This window comes from Macaca nemestrina, chromosome 10 (genome assembly GCF_043159975.1).
Source record: "Macaca nemestrina isolate mMacNem1 chromosome 10, mMacNem.hap1, whole genome shotgun sequence".
In the NCBI taxonomy this organism is placed as follows: domain Eukaryota; kingdom Metazoa; phylum Chordata; class Mammalia; order Primates; family Cercopithecidae; genus Macaca; species Macaca nemestrina.
The window spans coordinates 93,298,531-93,318,355 of NC_092134.1; the positions used below are offsets into that span (position 1 = coordinate 93,298,531).

Below are 19,825 nucleotides of genomic sequence, written 5' to 3' on the forward strand. Positions count from 1 at the left end.
CTTAATAACATATTTAATTGTGATAAATTTACACAGATTCAAGTCTGGAAGACCAAAAATTACGTGGTTCATATTAAATGACCTATCTTTAGCTAACTAGACTTGCCTTCAGGGACTGTAACCTCACTTCCTGGCTCTCCTGTTCTGCCTGTTACAGTGGTTGTGCCAACTGATGGTCCAGTTGTCCCTGTCACTTGACCTGAGAGTCCATTTGTACCTGTTATTCCAGCGGATGGTCTAGTTGTCCTTGATTCTTCAACTGATGTTCTGGTTGTTCCTGTTTTTCCAGCTGATGGTATACTTGTCCCAGATTTTGCAGATGATCCAGTTGTCCCTGTCACCCCGGCTAATGATCTGGTAGTCCCTGTCACCCCAGCTGATAGTCCAGTTGTCCCCGTCACTCCAGCTGATGGTCCAGTGGTCCCCGTCACTCCAGCTGATAGTCCAGTTGTCACCGTCACTCCAGCTGATGGTCCAGTTGTCCCCGTCACTCCAGCTGATGGTCCAGTTGACCCTGTCACTCCAGCTGATAGTCCATTTGTACCTGTTATTCCAGCTGATGGTCTAGTTGTCCTTGATTCTTCAACTGATGTTCTGGTTGTTCCTGTTTTTCCAGCTGATGGTATACTTGTCCCAGATTTTGCAGATGATCCAGTTGTCCCTGTCACTCCGGCTAATGATCTGGTAGTCCCTGTCACCCCAGCTGATAGTCCAGTTGTCCCCATCACTCCAGCTGATGGTCCAGTGGTCCCCGTCACTCCAGCTGATAGTCCAGTTGTCACCGTCACTCCAGCTGATGGTCCAGTTGTCCCCGTCACTCCAGCTGATGGTCCAGTTGACCCTGTCACTCCAGCTGATAGTCCATTTGTACCTGTTATTCCAGCTGATGGTCTAGTTGTCCTTGATTCTTCAACTGATGTTCTGGTTGTTCCTGTTTTTCCAGCTGATGGTATACTTGTCCCAGATTTTGCAGATGATCCAGTTGTCCCTGTCACCCCGGCTAATGATCTGGTAGTCCGTGTCGCCCCAGCTGATAGTCCAGTTGTCCCCGTCACTCCAGCTGATGGTCCAGTGGTCCCCGTCACTCCAGCTGATAGTCCAGTTGTCACCGTCACTCCAGCTGATGGTCCAGTTGTCCCCGTCACTCCAGCTGATGGTCCAGTTGACCCTGTCACTCCAGCTGATAGTCCATTTGTACCTGTTATTCCAGCTGATGGTCTAGTTGTCCTTGATTCTTCAACTGATGTTCTGGTTGTTCCTGTTTTTCCAGCTGATGGTATACTTGTCCCAGATTTTGCAGATGATCCAGTTGTCCCTGTCACCCCGGCTAATGATCTGGTAGTCCCTGTCACCCCAGCTGATAGTCCAGTTGTCCCCGTCACTCCAGCTGATGGTCCAGTGGTCCCCGTCACTCCAGCTGATAGTCCAGTTGTCACCGTCACTCCAGCTGATGGTCCAGTTGTCCCCGTCACTCCAGCTGATGGTCCAGTTGACCCTGTCACTCCAGCTGATAGTCCATTTGTACCTGTTATTCCAGCTGATGGTCTAGTTGTCCTTGATTCTTCAACTGATGTTCTGGTTGTTCCTGTTTTTCCAGCTGATGGTATACTTGTCCCAGATTTTGCAGATGATCCAGTTGTCCCTGTCACCCCGGCTAATGATCTGGTAGTCCGTGTCGCCCCAGCTGATAGTCCAGTTGTCCCCGTCACTCCAGCTGATGGTCCAGTGGTCCCCGTCACTCCAGCTGATAGTCCAGTTGTCACCGTCACTCCAGCTGATGGTCCAGTTGTCCCCGTCACTCCAGCTGATGGTCCAGTTGACCCTGTCACTCCAGCTGATAGTCCATTTGTACCTGTTATTCCAGCTGATGGTCTAGTTGTCCTTGATTCTTCAACTGATGTTCTGGTTGTTCCTGTTTTTCCAGCTGATGGTATACTTGTCCCAGATTTTGCAGATAATCCAGTTGTCCCTGTCACCCTGGCTGATGAACCAGTTGTCCCTGTCACCCCACCTGATAGTCCAGTTGTCCCTGTCACTTCAGAAAATGGTTCAGTGATCCCTGTCACTCCAGCCGATAGTCCAGTTTTCCCTGTTGCTTCAGCTGAAGGCCCAGTTCTCCCTGTTACTCCAGCTGATAGCCCTGTTTTCCCTGTCACTCCAGCTGATAGTCCACTTGTCCCTGTCACTCCAGCTGATAGTGCAGTTATTCCTGTCACTCCAACTGATGGTCCAGTTGTCCCTGTCACTCCAGCTGATAGTCCAGTTTTCCCTGTCACTCCAACTGATAGTCCAGTGGTCCCCATCACTCCAGCTGATAGTCCAGTTGTCCCCGTCACTCCAGCTGATAGTCCAGTTGTCCCTGTCACTCCAGCTGATAGTCCAGTTGTCCCTGTCACTCCAGCTGATAGTCCAGTTGACCCTGTCACTCCAGCTGATAGTCCATTTGTACCTGTTATTCCAGCAGATGGTCTAGTTGTCCTTGATTCTTCAACTGATGTTCTGGTTGTTCCTGTTTTTCCAGCTGCTGGTATACTTGTCCCAGATTTTGCAGATGAACCAGTTGTCCCTGTCACCCCAGCTAATGATCTGGTAGTCCCCATCACCCCAACTGATAGTCCAGTTGTCCCCGTCACTCCAACAGATTGTCCAGTTGTCCCTGTCACTTCAGCCGACTGTCCAGTTGTCCCTGTCACCCCAGCTGATAGTCCAGCTGACCCCGTTACACCAGCTGATGGTCCAGTTGTCCCTGTCACTCCAGCTGATAGTCTTGTTGTCCCTGCCACTACAGCTGATGATCCAATTGTCCTTGTCACCCCAGATGATAGTCCAATTGTCTCTGTCACCCCAGCAGATAGTCCAGTTGTCCCTGTCATTCCAGCTGATAGTCCAGTTATCCCTGTCACTTCATCTGATAGTCCAGTTGTCCCTGTTACTCCAGCTGATACTGTAGTTGCCCCTGTCACTCCAGCTGATGGTCCAGTTATCTCTGTCACCCCAGCCGATAGTCCAGTTATCCCTGTCACCACAGCTGATAGTCCACTTGTCCCTGTCAGTCCAGCTGATAATCCAGTTATCCCTGTCACTCCAGCTGATGATCTAGCTGTCCCTGTCACTTCAACAGATTGTCCAGTTGTCCCTGTCACTTCAGCTGACAGTCCAGTTGTCCCTGTCCCTCCAGCTGATAGTCTTGTTGTCCCTGCCACTCCAGTTGATGATCCAATTGTCCCTGTCACCCCAGTTGATAGACCAATTGTCTCTCTCACCCCAGCAGATAGTCCAGTTGTCCCTGTTACTCCGGCTGATACTGTAGTTGTCCCTGTCACTCCAGCTGATGGTCCAGTTATCCCTGTCACCCCAGTTGATAGTCCAGTTATCTCTGTTACCTCAGCTGATAGTCCAGTTATCCCTGTCACCACAGCTGATAGCCGAGTTGTCCCTGTCACTCCAGCTGGTGATCCAATTGTCCCTGTCACTCCAGCTGATGATCCAATTGTCCCTGTCACTCCAGCTGATGATCTAGTTGCCCCTGTCACTCCAACAGATTGTCCAGTTGTCCCTGTCACTTCAGCTGACTGTCCAGTTGTTCCTCTCACCCCAGCTGGTATTTCATTTGTCCCTGTCGCTTCAGCTGATAGTCCATTTGTACCTGTTATTCCAGCTGATGGTCCAGTTGTCATTGATTCTTCAATTGATGTTCTAGTTGTTACTGTTTTTCCAGTTAATGGTATACTTGTCCCTAATCTTGCAGATGAAATAGTTGCCCCTGTCACTCCAGCTGGTGATCCAATTGTCCCTGTCACTCTAACTGATGATCTAGTTGCCCCTGTCACTCCAACAGATTGTCCAGTTGTCCCTGTCACTTCAGCTGACTGTCCAGTTGTTCCTGTAACCCCAGCTGATAGTCCAGTTATCCCTGTCACCCCAGCTGATAGTCCACTTGTCCCTGTCACTCCAGTTGATGATCTAGTTTTCCCTGTCACTCCAACAGATTGTCCAGTTGTCCCTGTCACTTCAGCTAATTGTTCAGTTGTCCCTGTCATCCCAGCTGGTAGTCCAGTTATCCCTGTCACCCCAACTGATAGTCCACTTGTCCCTGTCACTCCAGTTGATGATCTAGTTGTCCCTGTCACTCCAACAGATTGTCCAGTTGTCCCTGTCACTTCAGCTGACTGTTCAGTTGTCCCTGTCACCCCAGCTGATAGTCCAGTTATCCCTGTCACCCCAGCAGATAGTCCAGTTGTCCTTGTCACCCCAGCTGATGGTCCAGTTATCCCTGAAACTTCAGCTGATAGTTCAGTTGTCCCTGTTACTCCAGCTGATACTATAGTTATCCCTGTCACTCCAGCTGATGGTCCAGTTATCCCTGTCACCCCAACTGAGAGTCCAGCTATCCCTGTCACCCCAGCTGATAGTCCAGTTGTCCCTGTCACCTCAGTTGATAGTCCAGTTATCCCTGTCACCACAGCTGATAGCTGAGTTGTCCCTGTCACTCCAGCTGGTGATCCAATTGTCCCTGTCACCCCAGCTGATACTACAGGTAGCCCTGTTGCTTCAGCTGATGGGCCAGTTGTCCCTGCCACTGCAGCTGATAGTCCACTTGTCCCTGTCACTCCAGCTGATGGCCCAGTTGTCCCTGTCACTCCAGCTGATGATCCAGTTGTCCCTGTCACTTCAACTGATGGTCCAGTTGTCCCCATCACTCCAGCTGATAGCCCAGTTTTCCCTGTTACTTCTGCTGATGGTCTAGTTATTCCTGTCACTCTTGCTGATGATCCAGTTTTCCCTGTCACCTCAGCTGACAGTCCAGTTGTTCGTGTCACTTCTGCTGATAATTCAGTTGTCTCTGTCACTCCAGCCAATGGTCCAGTTGTCCCTGTCACTTCTGCTGATGGTCCAGTTATCCTTGTCACCCCAGCTGATAGTTCAGTTGTCCCTGTCACCTCAGCTGATGGTCTGGTTGTCCCTGTTGCTTCGGCTGATAGTCCAGTTGTCCCTGTCACTCCAACTGGTGATTCAATTGTCCCTGTCACTGCAGCTGATTGTTCAGTTGTCCTTGTCACCTCAGCTGACTGTCCGGTTGTCCCCACCACCCCAGCTGATGGTCCAGTTGTCCCTGTCACTCCAGCTGATAGTCCACTTGTCCCTGTCACTCCAGCTGATAGTCCAGTTATCCCTGTCACTCCAGTTGATGATCTAGTTGTCCCTGTCACTCCAACAGATTGTCCAGTTGTCCCTGTCACTTCAGCTGACTGTCCAGTTGTCCCTGTCACCTCAGCTGATAGTCCGGTTGACCTTGTCACACCAACTGACTGTCTAGTTGTCCCTGTCACCCTAGCTGATAATCCAGTTGTCCCTGTCACCTCAGCTGATAGTCCAGTTTTCCCTGTCACCACAGCTGATAGTCCAGTTATCCCTGTCACTCCAGTTGATGATCTAGTTGTCCCTGTCACTCCAACAGATTGTCCAGTTGTCTCTGTCACTTCAGCTGACTGTCCAGTTGTCCCTGTCACCTCAGCTGATAGTCCAGTTGACCTTGTCACACCAACTGACTGTCTAGTTGTCCCTGTCACCCTAGCTGATAATCCAGTTGTCCCTGTCACCTCAGCTGATAGTCCAGTTTTCCCTGTCACCACAGCTGATAGTCCACTTGTCCCTGTCAGTCCAGCTGATAGTCCAGTTTTCCCTGTCACTCCAGCTGAGGATCTAGCTGTCCCTGTCACCCCAACAGATTGTCCAGTTGTCCCTGTCACTTCAACTGAGTGTCCAGTTGTCCCTGTCACCCCAGCTGATAGTCCAGTTGACCCTGTCACACCAGCTGACTGTCCAGTTGTCCCTGTCATTCCAGCTGACAGTCTTGTTGTCCCTGTCACTCCAGCTGATGATACAATTGTGCCTGTCACCCCAGTTGATAGTCCAATTTTCTCTGTCACCCCAGCAGATAGTCCAGTTGTCCCTGTCAGCCCAGCTGATAGTCCAGTTGTCCCTGTCACCTCAGTTGATAGTCCAGTTATACCTGTCACCACAGCTGATAGCCGAGTTGTCCCTGTCACTCCAGCTGGTGATCCAATTATCCCTGTCACACCAGCTGATACTACAGGTAGCCCTGTCGCTTCAGCTGATGGGCCAGTTGTTCCCGTCACTCCAACTGATAGTCCAGTTTCTCCTGTCACTTCTGCTGATGGTCCAGTTGTTCCTGTAACTCCGGCTGATGATCCAGTTTTCCCTGTCTCTTCAGATGATAGTCCAGTTGTCCCTGTCCCTTCTGCTGATAATTCAGTTATCCCTGTCACCCCCACTGATAGTCCACTTGTCCCTGTCACTCCAGCTGATAGTCCAGTTATCCCTGTCACTCCAGCTGATAGTTCAGTTATCCCTGTCACTCCAGCTGATGATCTAGCTGTCCCTGTTACTCCAACAGATTGTCCTATTGTCCCTGTCACTTCAGCTGACTGTCCAGTTTTCCCTGTCACCCCAGTTGACAGTCTAGTCGTCCCTGTCACTTCAGCTGATAGTCCAGTTATCCCTGTCACCACAGCTGATAGTCCACTTGTCCCTGTCAGTCCAGCTGATAGTCCAGTTATCCCTGTCACTCCAGTTGATGATCTAGCTGTCCCTGTGACTCCAATAGATTGTCCAGTTGTCCCTGTCACTTCAGCTGCCTGTCCAGTTGATCCTGTCACACCAGCTGACTGTCCAGTTGTCCCTGTCACTCCAGTTGATGATCCAATTGTCTCTGTCACCCCAGTTGATAGTCCAATTGTCTCTGTCACCCCAGCAGATAATCCAGTTGTCCCTGTCACCCCAGCTGATAGTCCAGTTATCCCTGTTGCTTCAGCTGATAGTCTAGTTGTCCCTGTTACTCCAGCTGATACTGTAGTTTTTCCTGTCACTCCAGCTGATAATCCAGTTTTCCCTGTCACCCCAGTTGATGATCCAGTTATCTCTGTCACCCCAGCTAATGATCCAGTTGTCCCTTTCACCCCAGCTGATAGTCTGGTTGTCCCTGTCACCTCAGCTGATGGTCTGGTTGTCCCTGTTGCTTCAGCTGATAGTCCAGTTGTCCCTGTCACTCCAACTGGGGATCCAATTGTCCCTGTCACTGCAGTTGTCCCCGTTACCCCAGCTGATAGTCCAGTTATCCCTGTCACCCCAGCTGATAGTCCACTTGTCCCTGTCACTCCAGTTGATAGTCCAGTTATCCCTGTCACTCCAATTGATGATCTAGTTGTCCCTGTCACTCCAACAGATTGTCCAGTTGTCCCTGTCACTCTAGCTGATAGTCTGGTTGTCCCTGTCACCTCAGCTGATGGTCCAGTTGTTCCTGTCGCTTCAGCTGATAGTCCAGTTGTCCCTGTCACTCCAGTTGACGATCTAGTTGTCCCTGTCACTCCAACAGATTGTTCAGTTGTCTCTGTCGCTTCAGCTGATAGTTCAGTTGTCCCTGTCACTCCAGCTGGTGATCCAATTGTCCCTGTCACTCCAGCTGATGATCTGGCTGTCCCTGTCACTCCAACAGATTGTCCAGTTGTCCCTGTCACTTCACCTGACTGTCCAGTTGTCCCCCTCACCCCAGCTGATAGCCCAGTTATCCCTGTCACCCCAGCTGATAGTCCCCTTGTCCCTGTCACTCCAGCTGATAGTCCAGTTATCCCTGTCACTCCAGCTGATGATCTAGTTGTCCCTGTCACTCCAACAGATTGTTCAGTTGTCCCTGTCACTTCAGCTGACTGTCCAGTTGTCCCTGTCACCCCAGCTGATAGTCCAGTTGACCCTGTCACACCAGCTGACTGTCTAGTTGTCCCTGTGACCTCAGCTGATAGTCCACTTGTCCCTGTCAGTCCAGCTGATAGTCCAATTATCCCTGTCACTCCAGCTGATGATCTAGCTGTCCCTGTCACCCCAACAGATTGTCCTATTGTCCCTGTCACTTCAACTGAGTGTCCAGTTGTCCCTGTCACCCCAGGTGACAGTCCAGTTGACCCTGTCACACCATTTGTCTGTCCAGTTGTCCCTGTCACTTCAGCTGATAGTCTTCTTGTCCCTGCCACTCCAGCTGATGATCCAATTGTCCCTATCATCCCAGTTGATAGTCCAATTGTCTCTGTCACACCAGCAGATAGTCCAGTTGTCCCTGTCACCCCAGCTGATAGTCCAGTTATCCCTGTTGCTTCAGCTGATAGTCCAGTTGTCCCTGTTACTCCAGCTGATACTGCAGTTGTCCCTGTCACTCCAGCTGGTGATCCAATTGTCCCTGTCACCCCAGTTGATACTACAGGTAGCCCTGTCACTTCAGCTGATGGACCAGTTGTCCCCATCACTCCAGCTGATAGTCCAGTTTTTCCTGTCACTTCTGCTGATGGTCCAGTTGTTCCTGTCATGCCAGCTGATGGTCCAGTTATCCCTGTCACTCCAGGTGATGATCCAGTTGTCCCTGTCACTCCAGCTGATAGTGCATTTGTACCTGTTTTTCCAGCTGATGGTCCAGTTGTCCTTGATTCTTCAACTGATGTTCTAGTTGTTCCTGTTTTTCCAGCAGATGGGATACTTGTCCCTGATCTTGCAGATGATCTAGTTATCCCTGTCACTCCAGGTGATGATCCAGTTGTCCCTGTCACTCCAGCTGATAGTCCATTTGTACCTGTTATTCCAGCTGATGGTCCAGTTGTCCTTGATTCTTCAACTGATGTTCTAGTTGTTCCTGTTTTTCCAGCAGATGGGATACTTGTCCCTGATCTTGCAGATGATCCAGTTATCCCTGTCACTCCAGGTGATGATCCAGTTATCCCTGTCACTCCAGCTGATAGTCCATTTGTACCTGTTATTCCAGCTGATGGTCCAGTTGTCCTTGATTCTTCAACTGATGTTCTAGTTGTTCCTGTTTTTCCAGCAGATGGGATACTTGTCCCTGATCTTGCAGATGATCCAGTTATCCCCGTCACTCCAGGTGATGACCCAGTTATCCCTGTCACTCCACCTGATGATGGCCCATTTGTATGTTTCACTCCAGCTGTTGGACCAGTAGTCCCTGACCTTACAGCTGATGGTTCAGCTGTCCCTGATTCTTCAACTGATGATCCGGTTTTTTCTGTTTGTCCAGATGATGGTCTAACTGTCCCTGATACTGTAAGAGATTGTACAGTGGTTCCTGATATTGCAGCTGATGACCCAGTTGTCTGAGTCACTGTAGGTGATTGTCTAGGTGTCACTGTCACTCCAGCTGATGGACCAGAGTTTTCCGTTAATCCCGTAACTGGCCCTGTTGTCGCTGATCCTGAAACTGATTGTCCAGTTGTCTCTGTTCCTCTAACTAATAGACTCGTTGTACCCTGTCCTCCAGATGAAGTTCCAGTTGTCCATGATTCTGTAACTAATGGTATGGTTGTTCCTGATCCAGTAATAGATGGTCCAGTTTTCTCTAATCCTTCAGTTGATGGTCCAGTTGTCCCTATAGCTTCAGCTGATAATCCAGTTGTTCCTGATCCTACAAGAGATTTTCCAGTTGTCCCTGAGCCATCAACATTTAGTTCTGTTGTTACTACCACTCCAGCTGATTGGACAGATGTCATTGTCACCCCAGCTGATTGTGCAGATGTCCCTGTCAATCCAGTAAATGGTCCTGTTGCCCCTGATATTTCAGGTGATTGTCCAGTGGTCCTTGTTCCTCCAACTGATGATGTGGTTGTACTTAATCCTCCAGATGAAGTTTTTACAGTTGTCTCTACTCCTGTAACTGATGGTCCAGTTGTCACTGATCCTACAACAGATTGTTTAGTGGTTCCTGTTACTCCAGCCAATGGTTCAGTTGCCCCAGTCACTCTATCTGAATATCCAGATGTAACTCTCACTCTAGCTGATGGTACAGTTGTCTCTCCTACAATAGGTGATCCAGTTGTCCCTGATCCTTCAGCTAATGGTTCAGTAGTCTCTAATCCTACAACAGATGGTCTAATTGTCCCTAATCCTTTACTTGCTGGTCCAGTTGCTCCTGTCACTCCTACTGATGGTCGAGTTGCCCCAGTCATTCTAGCTGATTGTCCAGATGTCACTGTTACTCCAGCTGATGGTCCAATTGTCTGTGCTTTTACAACAGGAGGTCCAGTTGTTCCTGATCCTACAGCTGAAGGTCTAGTTGTCTCTAATCCTACAGTAGATGAACCAGTTGTCACTAATCCTTCAACAAAATGACCTGTTAGTGCCACTCCAGCTGATTGTGCAGATGTCCCAGTCATTCCAGCTGATTGCCTAGATGTTCTTGTCAACCCAGTAAATGATTCTGCTGTCCCTGATTTTACAGCTGATTGGCCAGTTGTCTCTGTTTCTCCACCTGATGATCTTGTTGTACCTGATTCTCCAGATGAAGTTACAGTTGTCCTTGTTCCTGTAACAGATGGTCCAGTTGTCCCTGATTTGACAACAGATGATCTCGTTGTTTCTGTAACTCCAGCTGGTGCTCCAGTTGTCCCAGTCTTTCTAGCTGATTGTCCAGATGTCACTGTCACTCCAGGTGATAGTCCAGTTGTTCCTGATCCTTCATCTGATGGTCCAGTTGTTGCTGATTCTCTTGATGATGACTCAGTTGTCCCTGATCCTCCTGATGATGGCCTTGTCCCTGTCACTCCAACTGATGATTCAGTTGTACCTGATTCACCAGCTAATGGTCTAGTTGTTCCTGATCCCACAACGGATGGTCCAGTTGCCCCTGATCCTTCAGTTGATGGTCCAGTTGTTCCTATCACTCCAGCTGATGCTCCAACTGTTTCAGTCACTCTGGCTGATTGTCCAGATGTCACTGTCACTCCACCTGATGATCTAGTTGTCTCTGATTCTAAAAGAAGTGGTCCAGTTGTGACTGATCCTTCAACAAATGATCCTGTTGTCGCTGCAACTCCAGCTGATTTTTCAGATGTCACTGTTACTCCAGCTGATTTTGAAGATGTCCCAGTCACTCCAGCCAATTGCCCAGATGTTCCTGTCAATCCAGAAAGGGGTCCAGTTGTTTCTGATCTTGCAGTTGATTTTCTGGTTGTCCCTGTTGCTCCATCTGATGTTCTTGTTGTACTTGAACCTCCAGATAAAGTTCCAGTTGTCCCTGATCCTATATATAATGGTCTAGTTGTTTCTGATCCAATAATAAATGGTACAGTTGCAATTGATCCTTCAGTTGATGGTCCAGTTGTTCCCGTCTCTCCAGCTGATGGTCCAGTTGCCCCAGTCACTCTGGCTGATTGTCCAGATGTCATTGTCACTCCAGCTGATGATTCAGTGGTCTCTGATTCTAAAAGAGGTGGTCGAGTTGTAGCTGACCCTTCAACCAATAGTCCTGTTGTCATTGCCACTCCAGGTGATTCTTCAGATGTTGTTACTCCAGCTGAATTTGAAGATGTCCCAGTCACTGTAGAGGATTGTCCAAATGTTTCTGTCAATCCAAAAAGTGGTCCAGTTGTTTCTGATCTTGCAGTTGATTGTCCAGTTGTCCCCATTCCTCCACCCGATGATCTTGTTGCACCTGAACCTCCAGATGAAGTTCCAGTTATCCCTGGTCCTCTAACTGATAGTCTAGTTGTTTCTGATCCAATGACAGATGGTCCAGTTGCCTCTGATCCTTCCACTGATGGTACAGTTGTACCTGCTGTTTCACCTAGTGGTCTACTTGTACCTGATCCTGTAGCTGATGGTTCAATTCTTCCTGATACTTCAGCTGATGTTCCAGTTACATCTGTCACTCTAGCTGATGGTTCAGTTGTTCCTGATTCTGCACCTGATTGTCCAGTTGTCCCAGTTCCTCCAACTGATGGTCTTGTGGTACCTGATCTTCTGGCTGATGGTGCAGTTGTTCCTAATCCTGCAGATGTTGGTCCATTTGTCCCTGATCCTACAAGAGATGGTCCTGATTCTATAATAGATTTTCCAGTTGTCCCTGATCCTTGGCCTGATTGTCCAGTTGTTCCTGTCACTAGAACAGATGGTCCAGTTGTTCTGGAGTCTTCAACTGATCGTGTAGTTGTTCCTGTCACTCCAGGTGATGTTTCAGTTGCTCTTGTCACTCCAGCTGATAATCTAGTTGTCCCTGATCTCACAACAAATGGTCCAGTTGTTCCTGACCCATCAGCTGATGGTCCAGTTGTCCCTATTTCTCTAGCAGATGATCTACTTGTACCTAATCCTCCAGTAAAAGACACAGTTGTACCTAGTTCTGTAGCTGATAATCCAGGTGTTCTTGATCCTGTAAACGATTGTCCACTTGTCCCTAAACCTTCAGCTAATGGTCTAGTTGTCACTGATTCTCTTGATGAAGGTCCAGTTGTCCCTGATCCTCCAGCTAATGATACAGTTGTCCTTAATCCTGAAACTAATGGTCTGGTTGTCCCTGATATTTCAGCTAATGGCCCAGTTGTCCCTGATACTCCAAGTGATAGTTCAGATGTCTCTGTGACTCCTGACGATTGTTCAGAAGTCCTTGTCACTGCAACTGATGGTCCAGATGTTATATCTGATGGCCCCAATGTCCCTGAAACATCAGATGATGATTTAGTTGTCCCTGGTATTTCAGATGATTGTCCATAATTCCCTGTTAATTTAGCTGATGGTCTAGTTGTCTCTGTCTCCCCAGTTGATGATCCAGTTGCCCCTGTCACAAACACATAGTCAAAGTAGAATGATGTTAATAGCTATCTTGGTCCTTGGTTAACCTTTAAGACTCGTGTGGCTTTGTTTCTCTAGTACAGCTTTTATACCTCTTCATCTCCATAACCACCATATTATTTCATACTTTTCTTTTTGCTACATTGTAACTTCTTTTAACAAAAAGAGTCTCACTTTGTTGCCCAGGCTGATCACAAACTCCTGGGTTCAAGTAATCTTCCTGAGTACCTGGGACCACAGTGATCTTCACTGTGCCAGCTCTAGCATAACTTCTTTCTGTTTGTTTATTTTCATAAAAATAATTTATCCAATATCCCTATTGTGTGTCAAAGAAGTTGTCAGCAACTTATAAGTATCACCTCACTTTACCATTTGAATAATTCTATGAGATACATAATATTACTTTTTTATAAAATAGAAACTAAAGCAAGATTAAGTTGCTGTTCTAAGGGGATGCAGATAAATGGTTCTCTGCTCCATGGGACATTCTAGTGGGAAGAGAGAGGTAGACATAAATAAAATAACTAGCCAACCAATAACCAAATTCACAAACAAGAAAAGCTTCAGAGCATTAATATAAAGTGAATTGATACTAAGCAAATGGAATATTCTATTTTAGACTGTCTGGATAGTAAAGGCTTCTCTGAGAAGATGCTCTTTATTTTGAAGTCTGATAACAAGAAGCAACCTACTAGTGAAGCTCTAGGCGAATGGCGTTCCAGGCAGAGGTAACAGCCAGTACAAAGGTCGTAAGTCTAATGGAGCTATGCTTGCTAGAAAAGCAGAGCTAGAAGTTGAGTATAGCTGGATAATGGGAGCTGAGGTGGGGAATATTATAAGTTAAGGTCAGATATATAGGAGCAAGTGAAATGTTTATGAATCAGGGAGGGAGATTGAAGATTTTTCTAAATGCAAGGGGCTATAATTTTAAACAGGGGAGAAATAGCATAGAATTGATATACATTTAAAATCCCTCTTTACACTTTGTAGAAAATACATGGCAGGGGTGCATTATAGAATTAAGAAGAACAATTATGAGGTAATTTCAGAAGTTCAGATAATTTATGAGTGGCTTGGGTTAAAATTGTGATAAAAGAGACTGAGAATAGTGGATAGGGTCAGGATATGTATTGGAAGTAGCATTAACAGGCCTTGTTTAGATATGGGAGGTACAAAAAAAAAAAAAAGAGAACCATCAAGGATGACTATAATATTTTTACCTGAGTGAATTGAGTCAGTGATGGTAACATTTTCTAATATGGGGAAGACTCAGAGAACAGGTGTGCGCATAAAGGGAAATCCAGTATCACCCAGAAGGCTCTGGTTCTGAAGATCCTAATATATCAAGAATACCACTAAATAACCAGATAAAGATGGAAACCTTGGATCTGTGGAGACATGGATCTGCACAGCGGTGTGTCTGTGTGTGTATGGGTACATGTTTCCAGCAAAACTCAACTACTTGGGTAGAGCAGAAAAGAGTTCACTAACCCTTGATGGCTCCAATCCTTCCAGAAGGTTCCCTTCCATACGACCTGTTATTTTCCCTCATTGATGAGAATAAAACCTCTCTATCCTTTACCAGACTGGGAATTACTATTCACTTATTGAATTATTTACCAGATATCCACCAGATACTTATCAAGTAGCCAAACAGAAACCGAGCTAGGCACTAGGAACACAACTGTAAACAAAGATAGGCAATGTGACAAGATCTTCCTCCAGTTTTAACCGAAATCTACCATGTTGGTAGTCTGTCTAGTAAAAGATAATGACTGGATGAAGAATCAATAATCCAGGCCCTGACTTGGCCTAACAACATACTCATCCTGTGACTTTGGGGTAAACACATGGAGTTTTCCTAGATAAAATGTAAATAATTACTAATATATTATTGACTGCATAGGGTGTCTGTAAGATTTAAGTAAGTTAATACATGTGAAAACATTTGTGCATTTTATACTTTATACAGTTGTTTCCTGATGATCGTTTTTACCTTTGTTAAAACAGATTAAGATAACTTATACATGATATTATATAATGGTTAATGACTGCTTCATATGTTTACATTACAAATAATATTGTATTAAATATATCCAGCAGAAACTAAGATATAAGTGGCTTTATCTACTAATATTTTATCCTACTAATTATATTTTTCAGGCATTTTTGGGCTTATTTTCTGAGAAGTATTTAAATATAAATAAATAAATTGATTGGTAATGTATCTCTTTAGTCATTTCAAACAAGTTAAGTCTTATGAGACACAAACATTGTTTAGCAAGGGATCTGCAACACCCACTGTATAGCTTACATATTTCCTCAGCAAGTCAGCTTTGAAAAAATGAGTTATAGACATGCCCTACTTGCAAATTCTAGAAAAGAAGACTTTTTAAAAACGCACGTGTAGAGGTTTTAGGAAGAAAACTGATTTCTGAATTTTTAAACAATTCAGAAGGCAGTGTTACTTTCTAAATTGTTCTTAGAAATGGGGAAAGCTGTTCATTAAAGTTCTAGATCTCTGTTCAATAAAGAACATATGGGAAAATATGCTAATACTTTAAACCACAATAATTTCTAATACTAAAGACAGTGGGGTTTTGCAAAAGATTGCAAAAAAATAATTCTAGTTTGAAATTTGAATAATCTGCTGATCTAAGACAATCTTTTAATGCCCAACAGCATATTATATTATTCGTGGCAGAGAATTTATTGAACTCTTAAATATTTGTATTATGGGAAAATCATATAATCAATGATTTGCAAAAATAACTAGCATATTATTTTGTAATTATTTATTACTTTTAGCCTATATTGAATTATGTTAGCTTGTTGCATAAGTTATTTTGTGTGGAAAAATGCAGAACTTAGACAATGAAATTGTAACTAAATGAACAAATACACCCTAAGAAGCCCTTAACTCAAAAACAACAATTATGGACCAACCGTGAGATAGTGTTAGAGGGTCACTATTGCTTTTTTTTTTTTCTAATTTAACTCCATTATGGTTTTATCAAGTAACATTCTAGTGATTTCTAAATTGGCCATGTGACAACATCAGATTTAAAATGCTGCACTAGTTTAGTTTAATAATGGAAAATATCTAAACTATCAGATCATTTTTATTATCTGTGATTTGAGATAATGCACTAATTGATACCTCCATAGTGCGTAAATACTGAATAACAAAGCATGCAATGGCAACATCTTTAATGGATTCACAGAATATTTAAATAACAGTGCTCTAAGTTTCAAGCAGGAAAGATTTTCAACAGAATTAATGCCCTACTGAATAAGCTTTTTATAAACAAGTTTCTACATTGACTCCCATTTTTGTGACCTTTTAGCGCTTTGCGAATCTCACCTGGTGTATTTGAAGAGCCTGTGGTGGTACCACTGCTGGACCGCCCAGATGTGATTTCACCTCCACTAGTCATACCACCCGGTGTTCCAGGTGTACCTGTGGCAATGGCAGAAATGGAAAGGACACATTCACGGAATTTCTTAAGCTATGAGATAACCAATTCTCACTTAAATTAACTTCCACCTAAAAATTACAGAAATCTTCAGTTTTCTGTATCGATAAAAATAATGATCCTTTCCACATTTAAAAAACATACTTTGATGTACACTATTCATTATTTCCTTGGCTCCTTATCCCAAGCTCACAAAGTAGATCACTTTGACACACATTTTACAGATAAGAAAACAGAGGTTACAGAGCTTAAGTGATTTACTTGCTTAACAGCATGACATTGATTCTGAGGAACAGTATTACACGAACATCCCATATTGCCCCTTGGCAAGTGCTGGGTCCCCAATTTTACCTACCTGGTTTGCTTCCAGAGATTGTCACTGCTGTGGCTGAGGCTGCATTGGTGTGTTTATTCACAGGGCTACTGGTAGTTGAAGCAGCAGATACTGTCGGGGTCCCTGGTTATCAACAACAATGGTTCAGGCTCACTGCTGCAAATATACTGGTCCCTACTCCATGCTGATAGAACAGAACTGAGATTTCTAAAGTATAGTGGATTAACGGCATCTTCTCTACGCTTTCCCTTTGTTCTGACATTTAATGTCGGTTATAGCCTGACCAATAGTCCACATCACACACTGCTGAGGAAGGTAGGATTGAGAACTGTTAAGGAGTCACGTCCAGACTTGCCTGATTTTCCAAAACTGGTGGCCCCAGTGCCTGCTTCCCCAGGGGTGCTGCTACCTGGAGCTCCAGGAGTTGCTCCAGGTGATACCACAGGTGTGCCTGAGACTTTCGGAGAAAACAAACAGTTTAAGAAACTCACTTTTATTCAATCACTGTGACCTGAAACAACTTGGAAATCTCTTCCAGCATATTTATACTCATAATATTTACACAGTTTAGTGATATTAGGACTTCTTGCTCAGGAAGGGTATACATGTTAATCTGATAAGGCACTATTACACCATCACAATCCTTGTTTGCCTTTGACACTGAATGTGCCTCTTTCTAGAATTACCTACAAGTTATAATTCCAGAGTAAATTCTTCTCCAAACTGCACCATTTACCCAGTGCTATATTCCTTAACTTTTTGCTTTTTGCATGTGTTTAAATATTACTTTCTTCTAAAAAATTCTAAGCTTTGTAAGTATAAGAGCATCTTCTGGTACCTAACACATTACTAAGCTCTCAATAAATATTGTCTCGTCAAAATACAATGGCTTGTGTTAAGGTAGGCAGATAGCCAGAAATGAGCAGGCAAGGGAACCCCCTGGGAAAACAAGTCCTGGAGATGCTGTCACCTCATAGTCAGTGCCACCCATTGACAGGCAGCAAAAAGACAACAGCTACACTGGCTACTTCTGGCCTTGTGGTTGAGCTCCTCTTGCCTTGAAGGGGACTTACCAGGCCCTAGCTGGAGATAATCAGGTTAGGGATTTTCCCTCCTGACGAGCACACACACTCCTCCAAAAAATTGTCCTGGAGTAGACTTTTGCTCATTATAATAGTAAAAAGCACATCCCTGGGTGGAGATTTTAAATGCTAATGAGACATGCAGTGTGTGTACTGGCATGTACAACAACAGAGCATGGGCACCGAAAAGGACATCTTGAAACATGCATGCAAGTAACACCCCCCTCACGCCCCTTCATGAATAATCAGGTAAGATTCTCATAAAAGCAGTCCCCCAGCACTAGCTGCTGCTGGCTCATTCTTTCAAGCAGTCCACTCTGTCTTGTGTTTCAGAGTGCACTACATATTTAAATAAACCCTGCTACTACTATTTTTTCAACCCCACAAGCTCAGAACTGTTTTCCACTCCTCTCTAAGAATGTACTGCATCAGGATTCCCGCACTTTCCGGTAACATTTGCATGTATCTGTTTACAAGTACTAAATTCTTCATAATCTCTTGATAAATTAAATTTTGATATCAGAGCTCACACTTCTGCTAATTAAACATAACTTTAGATATAAATAATATTTCAAATGCGACTTCACGGGAGGCTAAAGAGGTTGTGGTATCTGATCTTCCAATTGTGTCCAATTTGAAAAATAACGAGGTTCTGCCTATAGATTGCTGCAAATGCTTTTTGACAAAAGTTCATTATTAAACTTATTATTGCTAGAATTGTCCTCATTCTCTTATAATTAACTTGTTTTTTAAAAACTCATTTGGACTTGCACTAATTATATATAAGACCTTTGTGTTTGACCATTGCTCTGACAACAAGATGTGCTTTGTCTTACCTGCTGTGTTTCCAGGACCAGTGGCCCTAGTACCTGATGTTCCAGCTGTGTTTCCACTGCCTGCTCTGGTGGTGGCTTCCACGGACCCTTCTGTTGAACCTGGTCAACATACAAAGGCAGCTAGGATTACATTAATTTCCAAAGTTTCTAGGAAATTAAGGCAATTGTTAAATATTCTTAGACATCCCCATTATTCATCCTTTTGTCTGAGTATTTCAATAGCTTTGTTTCTGATCAATGCAATTGATTTGAATGAATAAGCTTCTGTGATTATTTAGCTATTTACTCAATACGAAATCCCAACTCACTGCCTGGCATCCCAGTCATTCTTCCTGCCAGTGTAGTCAATTCACCCGATATTCTGGTTGTTCCTGTTTTGTTTTGTTTTGTTTTGTTTTGCTTTGTTTTGTTTTGAAGAAGAGGGAGGATGAGGAGGAAGAGAAGGAGGAGAAAGAGGAGGATAAAAGTAATATGAAAAAATTTTTAAACTCAACTTCATTATTTATGAATGATGTTTCTATGGCTGCTTCCACCACCCAAATTCATGTCTTCCTTCCTCCTACCTAAAATATTGCAATTGTTTCCTCTTTACCCAATTAACAGGTCAATATTCTTCATCACAAATACCTTCTCTGCTTAAGAATATGGAATGTAGTAATTCTTCAATATTAATGTGTGTAAGAATCATCTGGTGAGCCTATTAAAAATGTAAATTCCCTATCTCTCCCAGCAGAAATTCTAATTCTATTTTATAACATTGAAAAAGTTGGTCTTGTATTGCAATTAAACTCTTATATTCATTTTCAGTTCGCAGAGCATCCAGAGGATAAAAGAATAAGTTAATTGACATCATGGATACGAGCTAAATTTAGAATATCTAGAAAGGGATATAAGAACTTGATTAGTTTCAGGTTCATCATTTTGGGCAGGAATAATTTCTAGGATCACAAAAGGAGACACATAACATCAAGCCCCCACTATCAGTGATGCTATGTTTGATCAGTAGGTTTAGGTGGTGACAGCCAGAACTCTCCAGTATAAAGCATTTTTCGATTCTGCAATTAGCAAGTAATCTGTTGGGTGATACTTTGACATCAGGCAAACATCCAAGTCCTAGTCAACCTTTTACCCAATGTTTTCAGCATTTATTTATGCTCCTTGTCTATTTTATTCAGGGTTTCAAAACAGCGATTTTTCCAATTGTGTCTTTTTTCAACATTTATTAGTTGGAATTTTTCTTTAAATAGATTTCTCAGATCAACTGGAACTATTTGAATATCTTGATCCTTAGTTTCTAATAAAAATAGGTGATAATTGATTAATTTTTCTCTTTAATTACCAATCTCCAGAATAAGGACTCGACATGATAGTCACCACCAATATTATCAAATGTTGCTGTGGTGGTTTCTTTTTATTAATTATCATTGGGGGTATGTATGTTTCAATATTATCAAC

The 19,825-nt window shown here is 44.2% G+C and overlaps 1 protein-coding gene across 1 annotated transcript in view; it reads right to left on the minus strand.

Annotated features, from left to right (window-relative positions):
• The window catches only part of LOC105470179 (mucin-19), a 191,360-nt gene that overhangs the window by 89,493 nt on the left and 82,042 nt on the right, over window positions 1-19,825 (minus strand). Inside the window, exons 51-55 of the mRNA XM_071071871.1 lie at window positions 18,371-18,469; window positions 16,808-16,909; window positions 16,474-16,575; window positions 16,007-16,102; window positions 218-12,628 (exon numbers count right to left, since the gene is read on the minus strand). Of these exons, the coding sequence (XP_070927972.1) occupies window positions 218-12,628; window positions 16,007-16,102; window positions 16,474-16,575; window positions 16,808-16,909; window positions 18,371-18,469 (12,810 nt within the window). The remainder of the gene's footprint in view (window positions 1-217; window positions 12,629-16,006; window positions 16,103-16,473; window positions 16,576-16,807; window positions 16,910-18,370; window positions 18,470-19,825) is intronic.